This window comes from Eulemur rufifrons, chromosome 13 (genome assembly GCF_041146395.1).
Source record: "Eulemur rufifrons isolate Redbay chromosome 13, OSU_ERuf_1, whole genome shotgun sequence".
NCBI classification, from domain to species: Eukaryota; Metazoa; Chordata; class Mammalia; order Primates; family Lemuridae; genus Eulemur; species Eulemur rufifrons.
This window is the reverse complement of record NC_090995.1, coordinates 9,872,485-9,896,609: the sequence shown is the minus strand read 5'-3', so window position 1 is coordinate 9,896,609 and position 24,125 is coordinate 9,872,485. Positions and strand designations below refer to the sequence as shown.

General features: G+C 38.5%; 1 protein-coding gene across 1 annotated transcript in view; it reads right to left on the bottom strand.

Moving 5' to 3' along the window:
• Nucleotides 1-14,318, bottom strand: part of FAM13A (family with sequence similarity 13 member A) — a 190,173-nt gene extending 175,855 nt beyond the window's left edge. The window contains exons 1-3 of the mRNA XM_069485346.1: nucleotides 14,292-14,318; nucleotides 8,787-8,976; nucleotides 1,200-1,409 (exon numbers count right to left, since the gene is read on the bottom strand). Of these exons, the coding sequence (XP_069341447.1) occupies nucleotides 1,200-1,409; nucleotides 8,787-8,976; nucleotides 14,292-14,318 (427 nt within the window). The remainder of the gene's footprint in view (nucleotides 1-1,199; nucleotides 1,410-8,786; nucleotides 8,977-14,291) is intronic.
• Between the last annotated feature and the right edge of the window lie 9,807 nt (nucleotides 14,319-24,125).

Genomic DNA, 24,125 nt, shown 5'->3' with positions numbered 1-24,125 from the left:
TGCTGTACAGGAGTGTGGCTTCTCCTTTTTTTTAATTAAAAAAAAAAAAAAAGAGCCGGGCGTGGTGGCTCACGCCTGTAATCCTAGCTCTCTGGGAGGCAGAGGCGGGTGGATTGCTCAAGGTCAGGAGTTCGAGACCAGCCTGAGCAAGAGTGAGACCCCGTCTCTACTAAAAATAGAAAGAAATTATATGGACAACTAAAAATATATATAGAAAAAATCAGCCGGGCATGGTGGCGCATGCCTGTAGTCCTAGCTACTTGGGAGGCTGAGGCAGGAGGATCGCTTAAGCCCAGGAGTTTGAGGTTGCTGTGAGCTAGGCTGACGCCACGGCACTCACTCTAGCCCGGGCAACAGAGTGAGACTCTGTCTCAAAAAAAAAAAAAAAAGAGAGACAGGGTCTCACTACGCTATGTTTCCCAGGCTGGTCTTGAACTCCTGAGCTCAAGCTGGGAGCGTGGGACTACAGCTGGGACTATAGGCGTACACCACCACACCCGGCTTAAGAAACATCCTTAATCTGGCAACTAATACTCTTAGAAAATACATTTTTCCCTTTCCTCTCTGACTTGGGAAAAATAGGGAAAGAAATAGCTCTTCAAGGATAAACAATTTTTCTCTTACCATAGTTATGAAGGAGAACTCAATAATGTTTATGCCCATAATTATTGCACTTAAAAAAGGAATTCCTTGATATAAAATCACTTCATCCATCAATTTCTACCTCACAAAACGAAGATAATTATTTTAGGACTCAATCTTGCTTATGAGAAGAAGCAAGCACACCAAAGAGCTTTCAGTCTCAAAGGTCACTAACCAACCACAATCTAATTAATATTTTCTAAATTATTCTCTAATATTTTCTAAATTATTCCTCCTCTCATTCCTTCTATGGCGGTCACTAGTCAGAAAAGAATTGCTTTGACCCAAAAGCGTCAGGGCCTTTCAATATTGTATTACTGAAGTATTCGTAGGCCAGTGGTCTCAGAAATTCTATTCAATAATGGTATTTCACACTCAGTTTAGTGTTATTTTAGGTAGGAGATGAGGGTCTAGAGTAAAATAGCAAGGTGGTAGTTAAGGAAAGAACGTAAGTATTTAGGAGCTTATTTTCAGATGTAACTTTTAAGTATTTAAGAGCTTAGTTTTCACTGGAAGATAAAATTGCTTTAACTCCTACAAGGATTTACCATGCTGGCCCTGAAAGAGCTGAACGAATCGAGGATGCAAGGCGGAGGTGATCACCCCATCCGGCAGCTCCCGCAGGAAGAGCTTCAGCAGGCTGGCTGCTGAGCACACGTCGCCGTCTCTCCCCAGCTCCACAGGCTCTCCGCGCTCGAACTTCAGCCGAAGCTGTTCCACTACCTTCACGTTCCCATTCACTCTAAAAAGGCCTTCCTGCGTGAGTCCTGGAACAGCAAAGCGGACACAGAAAATAGAGGTTTCTGACAAACAGACACAAGAGCTAAAGAATAACAACAGGAATCTCAGCATAGGATTCTCTGAATAGTATCATTATCAACCATTGGAAGATTTTTTTCATTTTATAAAAATGTTTTCTTAGAACAATCAGTTTTCATCCCCACTACACATCCACTAAAAAGATCATACGATTGTTACAAAAGCTGACTTACTAAAAATAAGGCCTATGCCATATATGAACATAGAACATGTAATACTACACAAAGAATTTAAATCACAGTACATAACAGAAACTTACTCTGGGCTCTAAGAGTAGGTTAGCATTTCATGAACGACTATTTTAAAATATGACATGTATGTAAGAAACTTCTGAACTGTATGTGATTACTTTTGTAATGGTTTAATTAAGAAATAAGCAATATTTCTTCAGTAATCACTAAATTCAAAATGTAAGACTGCAGGGGATGATAGATGGTCTAAGACTAGATCCTTAAGTCAATTGAGAGCCATGTGTCAGCTGAGGTTAGCAGAGAAGGCTTCCTGGAGGAGGTAAACTTTGGCTAAAGCATAAGCAAAACGGAAGGGCTGGGGCCGATGTAGTATGAATCTAATGTAGCTTACGTTGTAGGTTTCCTCATTTTCTTGGGCCCTTTCTAAGCTCTGTTCCTAATTCTGTATTCTTAATGTTGTATTCTTTTTCTTAAAAAGGTTTCAAAGAATTAAGCATCTGGACCTACAAAACCTTGATCTATCCTTGACCAAGAACCAAAAAAAATCTGAATTGAGAAATAGAAACAGGATAGTACAAAGAAAGGTAGGCAGATGAAAACGTGGGCTGTTCAGGTCAAAGACCAACAGGTAAAATAACGGAAGAAATGGGACAGGGCCTCAGAATGACAAGCTAAAGAGTGAAGACTATCTCACTGGAGCATTAAGTGGGGGAAAAGACAATACAATCAGGGTTTGAGGAAGACTCAGCTAGTTCAGAAGTGGAGAATGGAGAGGGCAAAGAGCTCGCCTTAGGGAGACTATCTTCTATTGCAAGGCAATAAAGACTGAGATTATGGTGGAAAAGTAGTAAAAAACGAAGAATAAACATGACTTGGTAAAAGGGTAACCTTAAGGTTTGAAAAATAGAAATCCAGGAAATAAACACTGTAAAAGATAAGGTGAGGGGGTGGGGATGAGGGGAGTAGCTGGTTTAGGGCAGAAGATAATGATTTCCAGCTCAGTATGTTGGGTTTAAGGACACGGTACACCGCTTGAGCAACTGTGTCAGGCAGTGGAGGACGCTGAAGGTGTAGGAAACAATATTCCTAAGAGCAGGCCAAGAACTTAACCTGACACTCTTCTTTTGAGAGTCTAACAGTGAATGTTAGCAATGACATAAGCACTGAAGTCTATTTGAATTTTTGGGGAGGTGATTGTTTATATCATAGCCTCTGCATCTTTCTCTTAATCTGCTAATTGTTCTTTCTAAAAGCAGAAGAGGAAGCTAATTTCGTTTTAATTTACAACGTGATAAAATTTTATGAACTCTTTAATTCAACAAATATGTAATGAGCACCAGGCACAATGTTAGGTACTAAAAAAAAAATCATGAGAAAAATATTCAAACACTATCATCCTTACAGAGTTTGCAGTCTGGTAAGATGTTTGTGTTCTTCCACATATATATATTATTCGGCTGTGAAGAACATCAATATCAAAAGTTGGTACGTGCTGGGTGAAGTTGGCTCACGGCTGTAATCCTAGCACTTTGGGAGGCTGGGGCAGGAGGATCACCTGAGGCCAGAAGTTGGAGGCTAGCCTGGGCAATATAGCAAGACTCTCATCTCTAGAAAAAATAAAAACAATTCTCCAGGCATGGTGGTTCACACCTGTAGTACTAGCTATTGGGGAGGGTGAGGCAAGAGGATGGCTTGAGTCCAGGAGTTTGAGGTTGCAGTGAGCTGTTATGATGCCACTGCACTCTAACCTGGGTAACAGAATGAGACCCTGTTTCAGAAAACAATCAAAAAGTTGATATTAATTCCAGCTCTAATGCTGACAAAAATTATGAGCCCAAGGATGATATGAAAAGTATTTAACAACAACTATGGTCAGGGCACCATCTAATCAGAAGAGATACCAGTCAATATGTTTGGTAGGCAGCTTCCAAAATAGTCCCCATGATCCCCAACCTCTCGGTATCACACCCACGTAATCCCCTTCAATCAAGTGTGGACTGGACCTAGTGACTGGCTTCTAACAACAGAATACAACAAATGTGATGTCACGTCTGAGATTAAGTTATAAAAACTGTGACAATTCATCATGCTTGTTCTCTTTGTCTCTGGCTTGCTCACTCCGATGAAACAGCCACTGTATTTGCTTTGTTAGCTGCCCTATGGAAAGGACCACGGTCAAGGAACTAAGGGTGGTCTCTGGCCAACACCAGCGAGTAACTGAAAACCTCAGGTCAACAGTCTAAAAGTAACTTAATCCTGCCAACAACTGCATGAATGAGTTTGCCAGGGAATCCTTCCCCGGTCTGCCTTTTGAGTCCTGATATAACTGAAGTCTTGGCTGATAACATGATTGCAGCCTTGTCAAAGACCCTAAGACAGAGGACAGAACTAAGCCATTCCCAGATTCCTGACCCACGGTAACTGTGAGATAGTAATAATTATTGTTTTAATCCACTATGCTTTGGGGTAATTTGTTACACAGCAATGGAAAACTGATATGATATGTCATTTCCTTAAATTCTGCAGAATATCAGGTACTACTGGGAGATTTCAGCTGTCATTAAAAGCCTTCATTCAAGGTCTGTTTCCTTCTATGACATAAAAGTTCATCCTTAACTTCAGAAACTTATCCAGGTATCAGTCAGCTAGCATCCAATAAAGAGGATTCTGCCTCTGGTCAAAGCTCAAATCTTGAAAATCTAGAATTTTGTGTCCTGCTCCTATATTTACCCAGCTCCTTACCCTAACCTTGCCTTCTGTTTTTGGCCAAACAAATGCCCCTTGGATCTGATTTCATATGATGTTTTTCTAGCTTTGACCTTAGGCTTTCTTTTCCAACAAAGTTTTTTGGAACCTTCCCTTAAATAAATATACTTCCAGCAACTCCAAAATAACTACCCAGCTCCAAGAACTGTGATCCTCAAGCCTCCTGATCCCACTGGACCATACTATTAATAGCAGACGGATAAGGTATAAATGGAAGTCACTGAATTTAATGCTTCTCGACCATTTTTTTCTGCCTCCATTCCATTTACTGAGCAACTCTCTTCCCTCAGGAATATCTCCCACCCAAAACAACTCTTACAATACGTAGGAATATTCAACCAGGAGAAGTTTACTCCTGGACGTGGGTATATCACATTCTGGAAAAAAGAATCCATACGGTTTTTAAAAGCACCTTTATGATGCAAAAATATATGCAGTGGCCGTATGAAGGCAAGCAGACTGCATAACCTTTGAATTTTCCTACTCTAATTTTAGAAGGTTAATGGCTGTTATAGAAATATTCAGAAAAAGAAGATATTTAGATGATTTCATGAAGTAGAATTACTCTTGTACATTTCAGAGTTTCAGTTACATTTCAGTTCAGGAGATACATTGTACTAACTGTCACAAAAAAGCAACTTAATAGTGGCTTAGAAATGAAAGAAAAATTATGTAAGTTAACGTCTACACAACTGACAGCTACTTTTTTGTACACTGAAATATTTCTTTCAAAATAGTGTGAGTATTATCATTAGAAACTAAACATACCAGAAGTCAGAGTTTTCATGATAGCACACTTTGGCTCATGAAGTATATGACAATATATGAGTGCATTCTGACACCTGGTGGTGGCTTGAGACTCCTACACTATTTAAAACAGCATAACCCACAGTACCTTCCACCTTAAGGAGAAGAAATCTATGAACATTGTCAGCAAGGTTATTTCAAAATAGTTTTAAAATGATATGCCTTGTAAGTTATACTATATATTTTAAAGGGAAAAGTCAAAAGTCAGTTTAAAGGCCTTGATACAGGCTTTGATAAATACCTTGTCCTAAAATTCCATTATAATAACAGCTTTCCTTCCTGTGAAGCTGTTATTGTCTGATTTATAAAAACTATAAAGTATGACCAAAATCACAGATGTACATAATTATTTGTTGACTTGAAAAAAAACTACAATTAAATAAATTGAACATTATACCACTCTTCAAACTTACACAGGTTCTTTGGTTTATTAACATAATAGTTTCAAATACAAGAAAGGGTGTCTGGTTGTGTACACAGAAATTAACCATATAGCCTTTCAAAATGCAGGTGCCAGGCGCGACTTCAGTGCGCCCCATCATGGGGCGTGGCCAATGCGTGTGTATTCTGAAAAGACTCCACTAGCAATTCCATGTCACATCTCCAATGAAGAATAACTGATTGAACCCACTAAAATGTTTAGTTTGCAGTGCCTGAAAATACCTATTAAAATATAACTAAGAGTATGCTAAGGAGGGGCAGAAGAAAACCTATAACCCCAATTCAAATTTTGCCAAAATTCTCACACATTATTGATGGTATGAATATAAACTGGTTCACCTCCTATAGAGCTCATTACAAATGTACATATCTTTTGACCCAGCAGCCCACTTCTAGGAAGTTAGTCTGTAGTTATATGTGCTTGAAATGACACAAGTTAAGGGTTAGTTATGGAATCATTGTAAACAGAAGACTAGAAACAATTCAATGCCCATCAGTATGGGACTGCTTAAAGAAGTGATACACACATAGAGTAGAACAATGTGCAGAGGAAAAGAAAATTAAAAATGAATAAAGCTCTTTATGTAATATGGAACAATCTCCAAAATACACTAAATGATTTTTTAAAAAACATTCAGAACCCTATGCATAGTGTACTATATTTGTGTTAAAAGCGAAAAAAGAACACATACGTGTATGCTTACATTTGCATGAAATATCTTTTTTTTTTTAAGAAGATACCAGAAAATACTAGTATAGTAATACTGTTCTGGAGAGGGGAAATAAAGGTCAGGAGACAAGGTTTGGAAGGAGATACTTTTCAGAGTTCACTCACATTTTGAGACACATAAGTTTATTAACTATTCAAAAATATATACGATTTTAAAAATTAAAAGTGTAAAAGATTTTTACATAAGAATAAAATCAAAAGACTACTATGCAATCAATCTTGGGGAAAGGAACGCTGATTATGCCAAAACCAAATTATTATTTTAGGTAGTCACAGTTGGGGATGCAAATGAACACTATTTAACAGATTCATTACCTAGAGAGCCACTTGTATCTCACTTAGTGGGATGCAGTTTTACTCAATAGTGGATATGTAAATGAGTCCTGTCAAAGCTCTTACCTAGTAACACCTGGCTTCAAGATTTTTGTAGGCCAGGCTTCCATCTTCCTGCTGTGCTATGTATAACACCTTTCACGGTTAACTGTTTAAAGTATTTCAATAAACCCACAACTGTTTTCTAAGAATTTGACACTTCCGTAGCTTATTTTCCTTCCAAAAATAAGGAGATAAATCCTTCGAGGTAAGAAAACAAGTTTGGCTCTTCAGTTTTCAGAACAAAATATCCTTTTGTCATCTACATACCTGGTACCCAGAGCAGACGGATTTTTTTTTTTTTCCGACTAACACAAACACCTGACCTTCTTGAGGAATGAACCATCTACCATACAGTCCCTGTCCAAAGGGGATACACGTTCCGAAAAAGCAGCACATGATCAGTGCTTCTCACTCGTTTCCAGTGAAGGGTCCGTATCGGCAGGGGGATGTCGCAAACTGCACCCAGTACAGCCGTGGTTCCCCCTTATCCACACAGGACAGGCTGCGAGAGCCCCAGTGGATGTCCAAAACCTCAGACAGAACCAAACTCTACATACACTGATTTTCCCTGTAACTTATAATTTGGCCCAGTAAGAGATTAACAACAATAACTAATGATAAAATAGAATTGTAACAATGTGCTGTTCATAATTTCATTGAGATTCGTTCTCACCACAGATCTTGGCAACCTCAGCATTAGATTTTTTTTCTTTCCTTACGAGGTCAAGAACTTTCATCTTTTCACTTAAAGGAAGTACTTTTTGGCTTCTCTTTGGCATAACCGAACTGCCAGCATCACTATGGTTGCACTTTGGAGCCATTATTAAGTAACACAGGGGTCACGTGAACACAAAGCACTGCCATACCGAGACAGTCAATCTGATAACTGAGACCAAGACTAAGTGATTAACGGGCAGGTGACCTATACACGTGGATATGCTGGACAAAAGGGTAAGTCACATCCTGAGTGGGGACACAGTGAGATTTCATCATGCTACCTGGATCAACACGCAACTTTAAACTAATGAAGTATTTATTTCTAGAATTTTCCACTGAATATTTTTGGACCCTGGTCGACTATACATAACTGAAACCCTAGAAAGCAAAACCATGGATAAAGGAAAACTACTGGACAGAATTTATTTGAAGTCTCAAGTCTTATATTTTAAAATCCCTAAAAAATTTATATTCTGAAATGAGTCCTTTCTTATTTTAGCACAGAAATGATAAAAATTCCAAACTTTTCCCCAGAATGTTTCCCTCCCAAATCTTTTAAAGTTTATTGATATTTATTATGTAGCTTAGAGTTCTCCATCACACCACCCTAGCTCTAAAAGGATGTGAGAGGGATATGGAAGCATTCTCTCAAATTATCCAGGTTTATGTTTTGTTTTAAATAAAATCATTGAAAAGCTGTGGGCTACAAGCTCTCAATAACTAAGAGATATAATTTACCTTTTATGGAGCGATGTACTATATTATTCTCCAAATGTTTAACATGCTTAATTTTATCACTCTAAAAATAAATGACACCCCAATAGTCGGGTAAGCATCATCATTTTTTAGTAACCCCTACGGAGTGTCTGAAGACCATCAAGGCATTCAGTGAAGTTCATGATTGGTCTCAGCTGAAAGAGATACCCAGAAATTCTCCGATTACATTAAAAATGAATGACTATCAGTTGAAATCTAATTAATCAAGAGAACTCACTATTAGAACAGTGTATTTAAGGAATTAAAACTAGAAAACATTCCAAACTAGAAATCTAAATAATTAAAGTGACTGCTGTGTTGTTAATCAAATTAGTATTTTCAAGATAATGTTGACAAGATAGTATTGTCAAGCAGTAATGTCCTTTTCTAAGGGAAAAGTATAATACATTACACAATAATTTGATATTCTAATTAGGGTGTTTTAGAAGATATTCTAATCATACGTCATAAAATAATTCATGCAAACTCCCTTTATGCAAGAACTATAAAAACAAACAGAATGAAAACATGCCTTAACTTACCATGCTGCGTCAGGTATTCCACTATGTTCCACACAATAGCTGGGATACCATTCTCAGTGAGCCCCTGCCGCTGAAGTTCTTGAAGACTGACCCCAAATAATTTCTTATAGGTACAATCCCTCTGTTCATTTAATGGCACCGCCACTATCTTTTTCATGTCTTCTTTCAGCCGAACTGCTGCTTTACTTTGCTTAAAAGAGCGTAAGAAAAAAGAGCAGTCAGTCATATTTACCACAGGAGGTTGCATGGTTACACCCCAAGCACATGAATCAAAATGTAAACGTTTGGAGACAAATAGTAGTGGTCTTCGTTTATTTTTACTTCAACTCAAATAAAAATCTTTAACACCTCTCACGTGTTGCTCAGTGTTACGAAAGTCACAGACTGATATAATGGTTAAAGAGAGTGGAAAATAATGAGAAACCTAAAGCCACAACTTAAGTGTGGCTCAGACAGGGAGCAATGCACTGCAGTATCTAAGAGATATTACTACAGTAACCAAGGGGTGTGACTCAGAAGTACCTGGTTAACAGGAAAATAAAACATTTATAAGAACATCAAAACCCCACGCAGACCCAGAAACAATGAGATGTTTTTAGAGATGAAAACTTAATCTAGATGTCATTTTAAGGTAGCTTTAAAGAGTCAGAAGAAAAATTCCAAATGTAGAGTGAACATTTTATTTCTCTGATTTCATTGCCTCTGTATATATCTCGGTAATTTTTTTGACATATAAAATCAATTTGATTCTCATTGAGGTTCAAAATGCCCTGTCTTCGAAATAGCAACATTTTAGTCAAAATTTAAAAATTTTCAACAAGACTATATATAAATAAAAAATGAAACTTATATTCAATTGACTTAAGTTACTAACAAGGAAAATTCCACATGTTTGTTTCTTCCTTTTAATAAAAATTTGTATCCATCCCAAGGAAGAGAACATTTTTTTAAGCATGTATCTTATCTAAATGTTACAAATGTGTGTTAGTAAAATCCAAACACTGAAAAGAAAGATGGCAAAACATAAACAATTTTACTGGGGGACAGAGGCAGCAGAACTAGGGGAAACTTTCACTTTTTGAGAATGAATGTAGCAACTAATCAAAGTGTAAATATTACTAAATGACCACCATTTAGTTATTACAGTATCCTAAGAGTAGAAACATGACCTCTAATCTAGAGTTAAGGAAACAAAACCAAGTTAAGTAATTTGGTAAAAGTCACAGAACTAATAAAAGACAGTTTCACCTTGTTCTAGTTCTATGTTCCTCTCCTTGATTTAGATTTAATGTTATAGTGCAGCTGGTATATAATTATAGTAACAAACTATGATAAATGCTATATATGACATAAGACAATTACACACAAGTAGTTAATTCTACAATCATTATGTTGAGTAGGATCCTCATAATCTCAATTTGATTTTGAATTGCATAATCTACAGAATCAGGTCAAATTTCACTGACATATTTGCATCCTTTAATAGGTCAAATTAATGCTTTGTTAGTAGCCCTTCCTCTTCTTTCTCTCCAGTGGTTAGAACTGCAGACAGTATGTTGTGTCTCTGTACGTAGCATAACAGGCAATCTTGGCATTGTGACTCAGAAAGTTTTCAGGCAAGAGACATAAAATTAACTTCACACATTTTGAAGTGACTGCAATTTAAACTACTTACTTACTCAAAATAGAGCTACACTATATAACATCTTCATACATAATGACAGTAATAAAGGAAGATCTGATTATAGTTTATAATTGGCAATTTAATTCAGGCTAATACTTTAAAGAAAAACAACCATTGGTTAAAAAACAATGAAATAGCAATTATACTCTAAGAAAGGAAGATTTGATTCTTGTTTTTAATTGGGAATTAATTCAGGGTAACACTTTTTAAAAGTAAGCATTGTTTAAAAAAACAACCACAATGAAACCTAATAGTTGTATTTTCAGAGACATTCCAATTAATCCTTCATATCGCCATAAATACATAACGTTTTGCTCTTCTAACTTAGTTGGAGAAGGAGACATGTAATAGAAACCAATAATGAGATGTTTCTAATAGTTTATACCTAAACTATTCAAAAATATATAACAGCTTAGGGCAGATATAAAATATCCTTTCCAGTAAGTAATAAGAAATAGTTAATAGTCCTCTACTTATTTAATAACTATAGAAATGAAAACTATTTATAATTGATTCCATTTAAACTGAAATTATTTTGTATTGTAATACAATGATACATTACTACCTCTTTGTAAATTTAAATACCTGCAGAGTTTTAGCTTCCCTTCAAATACACATCTTACCTTTCTAGCCTTAATATTGACATTGCCTTTATTATTAATAAAGGAGCCCAAACCATTTTTCTGTCTTTTTTTTTTTTAGACAGAGTCTCACTCTGTTGCCCGGGGCTAGAGTGCCGTGGCGTCAGCCTAGCTCACAGCAACCTCAAACTCCTGGGCTCAACTGATCCTCCTGCCTCAGCCTCCTGAGTAGCTGGGACTACAGGCATGCACCACCATGCCCGGCTAATTTTTCTCTATGTATTTTTAGCTGTCCATTTAATTTCTTTCTATTTTTAGTAGAGATGGGGTCTCGCTCTTGCTCAGGCTGGTCTCGAACTCCTGACCTCAAGCGATCCTCCCGCCTAGGCCTCCCAGAGTGCTAGGATTACAGCTGTGAGCCACCGCACCCGGGCCATTTTTCTGTCTTTTGACAAGCCACTCAAGCTTCAGTTGCCTGCAGGAGAGAGGGTCTGATTCACGTGGTGGGGATACTGAGCCCACTACTTACTAGAGGCAGGACAATCATTCTGAGCTATAGTCTCCGTAAAGCTGTTGACGATGAAGGTGCAGTCATTCCCCAAAACACAGTCAGGATTTCATATTAGGAAAAAGGACAAGTGGAGGCTAGGTGACCCCAAACCAACAAATATTCAACAGTAACTGTAACAACATTTACTAATTAAGGTATTCTGAGTCTGCCTTAACTGTTTAAAGTTCACACTTGGGGCTTCTGGATCCTTGAGTGTAGCCTTTTGACTGAATCCAAATTTTACAGAACAAATCCTTTTAATATAGGGATTTGTTCCGGGAAGTTTGGATTGAGTCCAGGGGCCGAACTTGGGGATCTTGAGGCCACAGGTTCCCCGCTCCTGGCTTTTGTTTGCATATAAATTCTCATATATCACTTGAGTTTGAAGACTAGACCATGGAGTGTTGTGTGTATGTCTGTATAAAAGCAATATAGGTTCCCACGTTGCTTATACCATCACCTTAAGAATAAGAAAATCAGGCCAGGCACAGTGGCTCACGCCTGTAATCCTAGCACTCTGGGAGGCCGAGGCAGGCGGATCGTTTGAGCTCAGGAGTCCGAGACCAGCCTGAGCAAGAGCAAGACCCCATCTCTACTAAAAATAGAAAGCAATTAGCTGGATGACTAAAACTATACAGAAAAAGGGCATGGTGGCACATGTCTGTAGTCCCAGCTACCCGGGAGGCTGAGGCAGAAGGATTGCTTGAGCCCAGGAGTGTGAGGTTGCTGTGAGCTGGGCTGATGCCATGGCACTCTAGCCCAGGCAACAGAGCCAGACTCTGTCTCCAAAAAAAAAAAAAAAAAAAAAAGAATAAGAAAATCAGGATCATTGTGGTAATCTCAGTGAGAAACGGCTGTACCTAAAGCACAGATCTCCTGAGTTTTATACCAGTATTCTTTTTTATAAATAAGTGCTGTTGACCTTGTTTATTTATGCCTTTATTTATTCTTGTTCAAAAAATAGTTAAAATAGCTAACAAAATGCATCCACTAGGACTGTAGTTCATATTTGCCCACCCTGTCTCTCTGATCTTTCTTTCCTGAGCACTAGGAAGGTCTCTCTCTGGAATTTCCTCACCTGACTAAAGAAACTCCTTTCCAAAAGAAAGGCAATGGTCTTGAGAACTCCTCACTAGGAATCTCATCAAATAACCAGGGAAGATTAACCATCAGAGAAGAGACTCATCTACCAGAGTAGTTTCTTAAACTGTGATTTTTATGTCAACCTTAAATGAAATTTTGTTCATGTTTTTGGATATAAATTAAGGAAAATCATGAAGTTTCACAAGAGTCAAAGTGTATTTCAATCAAGGTAGAGATCAATGTATTGTAGGCCAAGGGCAAGAAGTAAGATAATCAGACAATCAGAGATGACCACAAATCTGCAAGACAAATAGGTCAATTGCTGCCTCGTTCTACACATTTTCTGTTCTGTATTTTTCCTTTTATAAAGCCAGAAAAACAGAAGACTTGCCTTTGTAACAAAATGCAAAAATCAGAAGGAAACTGTTTGGAGTGATAAGAAAGTAACCACCCGAATACCCAGATGCTACAAGCCTCAGGGCTAAAAGGCAGACAGACAGCCTGACACACAGGATGCTGAAAAGTTCTGAAACAAGGAAGTCATCCTGCAGTTTTACTAAGGAAACGCAATCTGTGGGGATGGATGGTCCTCCAGCTGGTGACCATTCAGAGTCTATGTGTCAAAAATTGCCCGGATATTTCTGAATATTTAAGGATGTCATCATACATCACACCTACAACAAACTGCAGCTCTTTCTGAAACTCAAAAAAAAAAAAAAACCCACCACCAAGTGAACAGTTAATGAGTAGTTAAGGTAATAATAAAGAAGATATTTCTCATTTTTAGTACCTCTATGGACAAATAAAATGCCCCCCCAAGACAATGTCAACTTGAAATATAAGTATATATAGTTCACATATAAATATATGCATTTTCTATACAGTGAAATAAAAATATAAATTATAGCATTCTAAAATTATATAATTGACAATATTTCATTATTTTAAAAGGTTTCGTACAAGCACTAGAATTTTTTAGAAATTCATGAATTTCCATCCTAGAAATTTGCATATTTTCCTACAGATTTTATATCAGTGTTGTTTATTGATATTCCTGTATAAAACCCAGAAGTTTCCACAGTTGATTAAGGATTCATAAATATATACCAACCAAGCTTTTCCACCATCACTTTCAGCAACTATGCTAAAACAGAAATTCTAGCGTTACTAAAACAAAAATAGGAATATGAAATAGAAAAATGTCATACACACACACACAAAGGTTAATGAATGGTTATTTCAATTCTTTCTCAAGCTAGCCACAAGATTTTTCCAATAACTACAATTAAACATTCATATTTAACTCTTTAGGAACAAGAAAAGTCTAAACCACTTGAATATACTTTAAATCAAGTTGACTTAGTCAAATAAACTAGGCATGTATCTTCCTTCACCTTTTTTGGAAACCAAAGAGCACAAAAATGCTGAATGTCACCCAAAATGCTGTGTAATACCCATGTGAATAGTTAGGAATTTAAGTAACAAATCTTTCCCCACCTCCTAGGAGGGAAAAAAAAGTTACACAAAGTTCTCATCAAAACAAGGAGGGCAAAGGCCTCTCCTAAAAATTGGCAGTATCCACGGAAGACAAGAAGGCCTGTACTTACACAGAGGGTTAGAGCTCCTGCCCCCATCCTCTCAGGAAGTGTTTGGAAGAACTGATGAAGACCAGATGAAAACATTAAAATGACAGCAAAACACTAAAATTCCATTCAGCAGATATGCTCTGATTGGAAAAACAGCTCCTGATCCAAAGGCCCCATGGGAAGCCGAGAGCAGCTCCTCACATTTTAGGAAGTGTGGTTTTGCTTTTTATTCGGCTAAACCCACATGGCTGGGAGGACTGCCTGGAGTTGAAATTTGATCCACAGCCTCAGTGTTGGCACGTACAGGGAGTCATGTGATACAGGTCTTAAGTCGCTGACATCTTTTTCTTAAACCTGACTTTCTAGATCCCACGCACGACGCTGCTTCAGCTCAGAAAACTGCTAGTCACCTGGTGGTATTCATTAATAGGACGAACAGTGCACAAAGGAAAAGCACAAACTTGCTTCCTGGTCACTGCTCAGCTCTAAGAAAAATTTACACATTCAAACTCTGGGTTAAGTCTGCAGGCACATTCCTCATTTTTCTGAGGCAGTTTTCTCTTCTGCTGCCCCTAGAAACCAGCTAAATTCTACCAAAATTTTCTTCCTTCCATTCTCATTGTATCACAATTGCTTTAAATAAAAAATGCTCTATTTTACATAGCTGTTAACTGCTTCTAAATACTTTCAAATTATCTTATGCACATATACTGATGAACATAAACAACATACTTCTAGACATCCGTAATTCTACATATGTGATTTGCAGTCCGCAAAACTAGCCTCTAACCCACCTTTCAGTAACGTTCTACTCCCTGTGCTGTGTCATTAGAAAATTGGATAGATTTTACAATTTCCAAATATTTGAACTGATAGCTAAAATATATCCATTTCAGGCAAACCAGAAGGAAACTATGATGCTCTTTTTATTTTTGTCACCACTTTTTCTGCCAAATTTTTACTATCTTTGGCATACTTAGAAAATGCTGACTAATACTACATGCGCAGTGTCACTTGCCCCAGCGTTAAAGCATTTAAATTGTACAAATAACAAAGGAATAGTACAGTCACACCTGAAGGAGAGCAGGTGGGTGGAAAAGGGAAAAGCAAAATCAGCTCCCAGTTCAATACTTCCCTTCAAACCTGCTATTCCTTGTGTATCTGCAGCTAACCAGCACCACGTGCCGCAGAGCCAAGACACCAAATCATGTTAAGCAAACCACAGGACGTGACTGAGGGACAGAGTACATTTCATTTCTATTTATGCAGGTAAAACATTGTGCAGACTCTATTTCCACAAGGCAGAATAACACAATCCAAACACCATAACATGGAATGGAGTTGGGAGAATGGAAATAATGTCCACTCAAAAAGAAAAAAAACATTTCTACTTCTATCTTTATGTAGATTTTATCACACATGCTTCCCATTCACCCGTTAGAAATCTGGGCCGATTACTAAAGAACATTATCATAATAGAAACTTTTCTAAAATTTGTCTTTTTTTTTTTTTTTCCCAGATAATACAAGTATTGTAGGTCCGTCATGAAAAATAAAACCTAAAGTTTAGGTCACCTATATAGGCCCATCACCCAACATCACTCAATCAGTATTTTTGCCGACACCGGGTCAGGCGTCATGCTGTATGTTGTACAGGCCCTGATATGAAAGTCGTGGTGCCTTCTCTCAGGAACAGTCCAACGGAGGAAGGGAAGTAAAAATAAATAACCCTTTACGATTATTCCGTGCAGATAATGAGGTTCAGGACACGCTACCCGAAAATATGTCACTTTGGCGTATTGAGTAATTTAAGCTAAAGGAATCTGAGAAAACTGCAGAGGCAGGAAGTCCACTCTCAGCTTCTCCCACCTTTCTTTCCTGAAGCAAGCAGGTCACAGAATTTAGGAAGGATGTTCTCAATTCCCCCTGAAGCATGTCCTAAGACCCTGATGTGAGACGTGTCCTCCCGATATGAAAGGGACATCCTGATCTCTGAAAATGAAGGGTCACAGAGAAGAATCTGAACAAACAGGCCTTGATCAACTTCCTCCAGTTTATTACTATTAGATTAGACCCCCTTTTCCTATCATATAATATTTCTCCACGACTGTCCACTCTTTGTTAAACCTAGCACAAAAATACGCAGATTTAACCATTTCTTTGGGTCTTTATTTTCTCATGATGGCTCCCCTGTCCCATAAAATTTATTAAATAACTTTGTATGCTTTTCTTTCATTTATCTGTCTTTTGTTATATGAGCCTCAGCCATGAACTCAGGATGGGTCTTTCTCCCCTACATGGGTGTGCCATTAAAGAAGCAAAGATAATAAAAGAACAAGGACCCCAACAACACTTAACATATCTGTTTCCGGTATATTTTCTATGCTTGTTAAAAAATATAATTTAGATCTACTTTATGATAATTTTATGTCCCAATTTTTTTCACTTAACATTGTATCAGAGGCATGCTTCCACGTTGTAACACTATAAACAAATTAAATCACGAGTAATATTACATTTTGTACATATACCAGTTTCCTTAGTCATTCTCCCATTTGTAGACATTTACACAGTTTCTTATTTTTATATGTATGTGACCACAAGTAATGCTTTGCCCTCATTCTGACTATTTTCTAATAAAGATTCCTGAAAGCGAAACTTCTGGATCACAAAGGATATGAACGTGTGCTAAGGCTCCTGACATACACTGGCTCAGGCAGTTTATATTTTATGACTCAACTTTCCCAAATTTGAATATTTTATAAAATATATCCTAATTTAATAAGTGAAAATGATTTCTCATTTTTTTAAAATCGATATTTTTTATTATCAGTAAAATTAAAGATTAAAAAATCCTCATTAGCCATTTGTATTTTCTGTTCTATGAACTGTCTTTGATCCACTTTTTTTTTCTGTTTATCAGTGGGAGTCTATCAGTTGAAGTCTCTTTTGTAAGGTATTAAATCAAAGTAAATCTGGCCTGAGAAAGCCTCTGTTCTCGCGTACCTGGGTTCTTATGTATGAACTGCAACCTCATTTAGTACTGAAACAAGCTAAAAACCTGAACTAGAAGTGTGCTTCCCGTAACAATAGCTGAGGTTCAGCCAATCACAGCAGCCGTACCTCAACTACTCACAGGCAGCCAACTGTGCAAACCGAGTTCAAATAAGGAAAATGCCAGGCTGTAACCAATCCAGCTGTTCATGCACCTCACCTTCTGTTGTCTGTATGTCACTTTCCTTTTTCTGCCCATAAATCTTATCCGATCTGTGGCAGTCCTAGAGTCTCTCTAAATCTTTTCTGATTCCGGGAGCTGCTTGATTCCTGAATTTTTTTTTTTTTTTCTTGCTCAATTAAATTCTGTTAAATTTAGTTTTTCCAAAGTTTTTCTTTTAATAGATTTGGTGTCGGAAGTGAGGATCGGAAGTAAAACTCCAGCGGCCCCTAGGAACACCAGGCAACCAGGTGAGGGACCTGTGGAGCCAGCTGGGCTCATTGCTCTTTTGTCTATAACGAGAAGTCACGGGTGAATTTTCTCTTGCATTCCATTCTCCACCAATTTGTGTCCTGAGCTCTCCAAGTTTATTTGAGCAATATTTAGACTGGACTGGGTCCAGGATCAGATTGGATTTGATAATTAACTCTACTGGATTCGGTTACAGGTCTTGAACCCCAGGTAGATACCTTTTTGATAATGTACTGTCTTAATCCAAGGAGTCTGGAACTCTAGATAATTTTATGTCTAAAACGTATGGTCCCAGAATGTATACATTTTCAGAAAAGTGGGTTCTCCTTACCAGTGACAATGTAGAATTAAGATGGCCACAATGGAGAAGTTTTAATTTAGATAAAGCTGTTTATTTGTGAGGCATATCAGGAAAAAGAGGATCAAAAACCCCACAAAAACAGTGGGATACATACTATAATTGGTATGTGAGGCAACTAAAAGACTAAGTAAATAAAAAATTGCCTCCTTAAAAGATTCTTTGCAAAAAGCAAATGAAAAGCTTAAGCAACCAATGAAGGACATGCAAGAGGACTCTACTCTCACGGAACTAACTTCAACTGTTCCTTCTCCTTATCCAACTTTACCTAAGTACTCTGAGTCCACTAACTTTTTGCTAAATTATTGTCTTACCCAGAAGATGATGAAAACAGAAGTTAGATAGATGCCTGACAAAGTAGGTAAGACCTTCTGATCAGCCAGGCCTTCCTGCTGTAACCACCTTTACTCCATGGTCTAAAACAGCTTAGAGCCACTGTAAGGGACTTCCCTAAGCAAGGGAAAATCCTCAAACATTTACTGGGGAATTTAGAATTCCCACAGTGTTGCGCCCAACCGGATTCCTATGCCTGCTGCCCAGGAGGAAGCCAACAGGCTGAGTCAGCAGGCTTTTACAAGGCAGAGTCTTTCTGCCTGATAGTGCTAAGCGGGAGATAGGAGAAATTTCTCAAATCCGTCTTCCTGAGAATTTGGAAGACAGGGTTTTTAAGGGTAGTTTGACAGGCCAGGGATGAGGCCATTGTGTTTGCTCATTGGGGCAAAATTATAGGAGTGTAGAAATCATCTTCTTGTGTTGTTTCAGTCCCTGGGGTCACAATTCCAGTTGAGTAGGTTTCTTGGTATGGGCCGCTAGTCCATTGGGTGGGTCAACCAATGCACTGCAATGCGGGCCCTGAAAGATATCTTAAAAACTACCTTTAGGTTTCAAAAAGGTGATGTTATGTATGGATAAAGTTAAGAATCTTTATGGACAGCAGCTGCATGGCTCCAGAGTGGCAATTATAGATAAACAAGCAGGGGGACAGTTACTGGTTATTATCATAATTTTTAGCTAGGCCCTTACCATAGTTCTCGCCTTGCACCCTGTTACTGATTTGTGAAAAAGGCAGCTTCAGTAGGAGCTTACGATCTAGGATTCCCTGACCTTTACCAGTTTATTCGCATGATATTGGGGTATGGTGAAGCTCAGAAACAGACAGATGGTAGCAGAGGAATGAGACAAACCAGGGGATATTAAGGACCCTTCTAAAACCTAAACAGAAAGGCTAAACGAAGCTAGAAAAACTGCTGAAAACTTTTAGATTCAATTTATAAGATTTATTCATAAAAAAACGTATGGGTCCATAATATAACCTTACAGACCAAAAAAACAAGAAGGATGAACGGTTTCAGATTACAGAACTGGCTCAGAAACACTGGGAAACATTCTGGGCTCAACATACAGCAAGGAGTATCTCCCACAGGGACTGAAACAGCATTGACTGCTCTATTTATAAATAGATTCCATCCTGAACTTAGCCGTCTAATTAAAAAACACAAACCAGGACGAGAATTTACAGATATGACTGAATTGGTGGTTTCAGCTGAACAACGAGCAAGAAAAAACCCAAAAGGCCAAAAAGCTTAGTCTCTCCACACTTACAACAGCTACTGATACCAAAGGCATCTTCTCATTTTTATTTAAATCACAACCAAGAGGTCCTTCAACAAGAAATTCTTTACCCCAAAGCATCTGCTTTCATTGCCGACAACCAGAACACTGGAAAAGACATTGTCCGCTTTTCTATCAGTCCATGGGACTGTGTCACCATTAGAGGGAGCCCAAGATTAACTCTGCCATCCTAATCAACACTGATGACAACAGTGGTTGATTCTCCAGTAAACTGTTCCCCACGATACCCGTAAACAAACATGGAGAAACAAGTTAAAATGAATGTGGAATCTTGTACAATCCTGGTGGATACCAGCGGCACCTTATCTATTAATACCATATAAACTCAACTTTAATAAGCCAAGGAATCCCTCAGAGTAAAAGGTCATTTCTGTGGTGGGGTTTTGATTCGAGTTCCAGCAGTTCCCATATCTGAACCTGTCCAATTGACCTTAGGGTCATTTTCAGAAAAACATATTTTTATTATGTGATACTGCTCCAGTAAACTTGCTAGGGCAATACTTACTTTCAAAGACAAAAGGGCATATGAAATTCTCAAGAGAATAATCTTAACATTTCCTGACTCTCTTGAACCAGAACTACGATGCTCTCCACAGGCAGAAATTGGGAAGATCGAAATTCAGGCCCATAATACCCCCTGACCTATCTATATACCTGAATATTTATGGGCCTCTTCCTCACCTGATATGGGAAGGATTAAAAGTGTGGAACCTATAAAAGTCCAAATAGGTCTTTATAAACCTGTGGTCCCCAACCCCTGATCTGTGGCCTGTTAGGGACTGGCTGCAGAGCTCCACCCACCCCCACCCCATTGCCGGTAGAAAAATTGTCTTCCACGAAACTTAGGAAAGGGGGGGGGGCACACCCAGCAGGAGATGAGCAGTAGGTGAGCAAGGGAAGCTGCTTAAGATTCATCTGTATTTACAGCCCTCCCTGCCCTTCCGTGGAAAAACTGTCTTCCATGAAACCGGGAAACCGGTCCCTGGAGCCAAAAGCCTGGGGACCGCTGTTCTAAACCTTTCCCTAAATCACCTCACTATCTACTAAAACCTGAAGCAATTCAAGGGCTCTCACCAATAGCAGAAGATTTAATTAACCAAGAATTTATAAGTAGTTCTCTGTACCAGTCCTTGAAATACTCCAGTCCTGTCAGTTAAAAAACCAAATGTATAAGGCTGCAGATTTATTCAAGATTTACAAGCAATTGGCTGGGCGCGGTGGCTCACGCCTGTAATCCTAGCACTCTGGGAGGCCGAGGCGGGTGGATTGCTCAAGGTCAGGAGTTCGAGACCAGCCTGAGCGAGACCCCGTCTCTACTAAAAATAGAAAGACATTATATGGACAACTAAAAATCTATATAGAAAAAATTAGCTGGGCATAGTGGCGCATGCCTGTAGTCCCAGCTACTCGGGAGGCTGAGGCAGTAGGATCGCTTAAGCCGAGGAGTCTGAGGTTGCTGTGAGCTAAGCTGACGCCACGGCACTCACTCTAGCCTGGGCAACAAAGTGAGACTCTGTCTCAACAAAAAAAAAAAAAAAAAAATTTACAAGCAATTAATAAAACTGTAATAGCAAGATTTCCTGTAGTTCCCAAATGCTAATACTTTATTACCTAATAAAGCACCTGCTGATTCAAAGTGGTTCATGGTAACAGACCTCTGCTCAGCCTTCTTTAGCATTCCAGTGCATAAAGAGTCGACACTTGATTGCTTTTACTTGGAAAAAAAAAGAAAAAAGAAAGAAAAAAAGAAATTGGCAAAGTTAACTGAGTCAATTGGGTTGCCTTGGCCAAAGGTATCACCGTTGGCTTTAATGGAAATCAGATCTACTCCCACTGAAAAACGTAAGTTGATCTGTTGTGAAATAGTCAACTGGAAGACCAATGCCTCTGATAAGAGATCCTCATGCATCTTGTACCCCCCTGAACTCTGATACGACTAAATACTTCAACGCTTTAATGCACTATGCTAAAGTATACTTTCACCAGGGAAAGGAAGCTTTTCATGATCAACCAGTTGAGGACAATCAAAGCCTTTACAGTCTAGACCCTGAAGATTGGGTCTTCTGGAAATTGTATCAGAGGAAGACTACACTCGAACCCCTTTGGAAGGGACCATGCCAAGTTTATCTCACTATCCACACTGCAGTGAGGCTCCAGGGCCTCAAAGCTTGGGTCCACATCTTACAACTCAAAAGGACCCCTTCAGACTCTTGGAACTGTACACTCGTTGGAGACTCTAAGGTAAAGCTAACCAGAGAAATTTCTTCCCAGAAGCAGACAGCATCCTAGACATGCACAGCTTTCCCAAAATTACAGATGGAGCCTTTTCTGCCATCATGAAAGCCTTATGCTTTGTAATTTCTTTTCTTATTTCCTGTTGTCCTAATCCTTTCCTTTTGCCAACATGAAAATCCATGGGATGATAATCAGTAGATGACTTTAGCTCAAGCTTATGCTCTAGCACAAAACTACAGCAATTGTTGGGTTTGTGCACTAATGCCAAAAACAAACAAACAAACAAACAACAACAACAAAAAAAAAAAAACCAGAAAACAATTCTGATATCAGTGCCTCTCCATGTTCCCAATGAGAATCATCCCGAGACTCCAAAGGAAGAGTGAAAAGCTACCTGTGATATTCTAAACATCATTGCTGCTATAATGGGGCCACAAAAAAGTAAATTTTCCACTGGAGCTTGTTCAGAAGCTGTGCATATTTAAGGGTAAACAAATTTAACCCTAATCAAACACAACTAGGTGACCCTCTTTTCCAACCCCCAAGGATCTATATGGGTCTGTGGAGAATTTGCTTACTCTGTTCCGCCTCCTCACTGGTTCAGATCTTGCTATTTGGTCTGGCTCACTCCTTGCTTTCGAATAGCAGCCCCTGAAAGTTGCCACAGTAGCTCCTGTGATCAGAGGCCAAAACAGTCAACCAAAATGAGCTAGTTTCTACTAAGATTCCAGCGAGGTTTTGGAGGCTTACTCTTGGTGGTAGTGGGGTACTGGTAGTATGGAATTTAAAGCTAATCTATAAATTGGGAAAAATCTTAGATTTTATAGTCAGACCTCCCAGGGTTTCAGATTAGGTAGAAGCCACTCTCTGAAAAACGTGGATAACATATGCATTCAACAAAAACACTTAATGGAACATCATGCAGCTTTAGATCTTTTTGCTCAAGTTGGGGTCCTATGTTTGTACTGAAGAAAACTGAATGTTGCACCCATGTCCCCCTGATTTTGTTACTACAGAAAGCTTAATTAAAAAGGTGGCCAATACTGCTGTTTCCTTAAGACACTGCCGCAAAATACATTAAGGAATTTTCTCAAGAGAAAAAAAACACATGATATGTTTATGGAAACAACTAACAATTGGTTTGCAGGCATCCTAAATGGTGGCTAGGAGGCTTTGGTTTTCCAAGGTTTTCTCATCTTCTATATCTGTATCTTCTGTAATAGTAGGTCCCTAGGTTATGATGACTTGAGTTACCAGGCTAACAACAAAAATGATACCTCTTTAAATTGGACAAAGTATGGTCCTTAATTGCCATCACATTCCGAATAAGGACTATGACCCATTAGACTCCAATACTGCTGCACTGCCAGTAGTGCTCGAACCTTGAACTAATTGATTTGGTTCAGTTGTTTCATGAGGACTCTTGTTAAGGAGTACACTTTGGTCTTTTGATATTATCCTCTTGGTAGTCATCTTAACAGTCCCCTTGGAGTACTGTATCCTCTCAAGTCCTAAATGTTTTTTGTATGCAGCCATCCATTCAGTATTGAGTGGTCTCCTTTCAACTCTATCTGCGAGGACACAAAGAATTATGCAACTGGTGTGGCGTTGTGACTTGTGAATTCCATACCGAGGCCAAATAACTCATTTACAATGGTGACAGAGAGTGACATCAGTGTCCAAAGTTTTGGCCAATCTCTCAAAATGAGAGGTTGACCAAAAGGGGAAATTGTTAAATCAAACTAAATTTCACTTGAGAAAGCCTCTGTACTCATGCTTGAGTTCTTACAATAGAATCACAACCTAACTTAGTATACAAACAAGCTGCAAACCTATCCTTGTTTGACCATGATATGATCTTGTATCTAGAAAACCCTTAAGACTCCATCACTGAATTTTCCTAAAAGTAATTTACCACCCCCCCCCCAAATCATCCACACTTCCCCATCTCCCTTTCCCCCAAGAAGAAGTGTACATAACCATATGGACCCCCTTGGCTGGTGGGGTAATCAATCACTCTGATTCTTCCCCCTGTGCATGTTAATAAATTTGTGTGCCATTTCTTCTATCAATCTGCCTTTTGTCAGCTGATTTTCAGTGAATCTTCAGAGGGCAAAGGGGAAGTTGTCCTTTTCCCCCTACACAGTTAACTGTTTAATAACAAT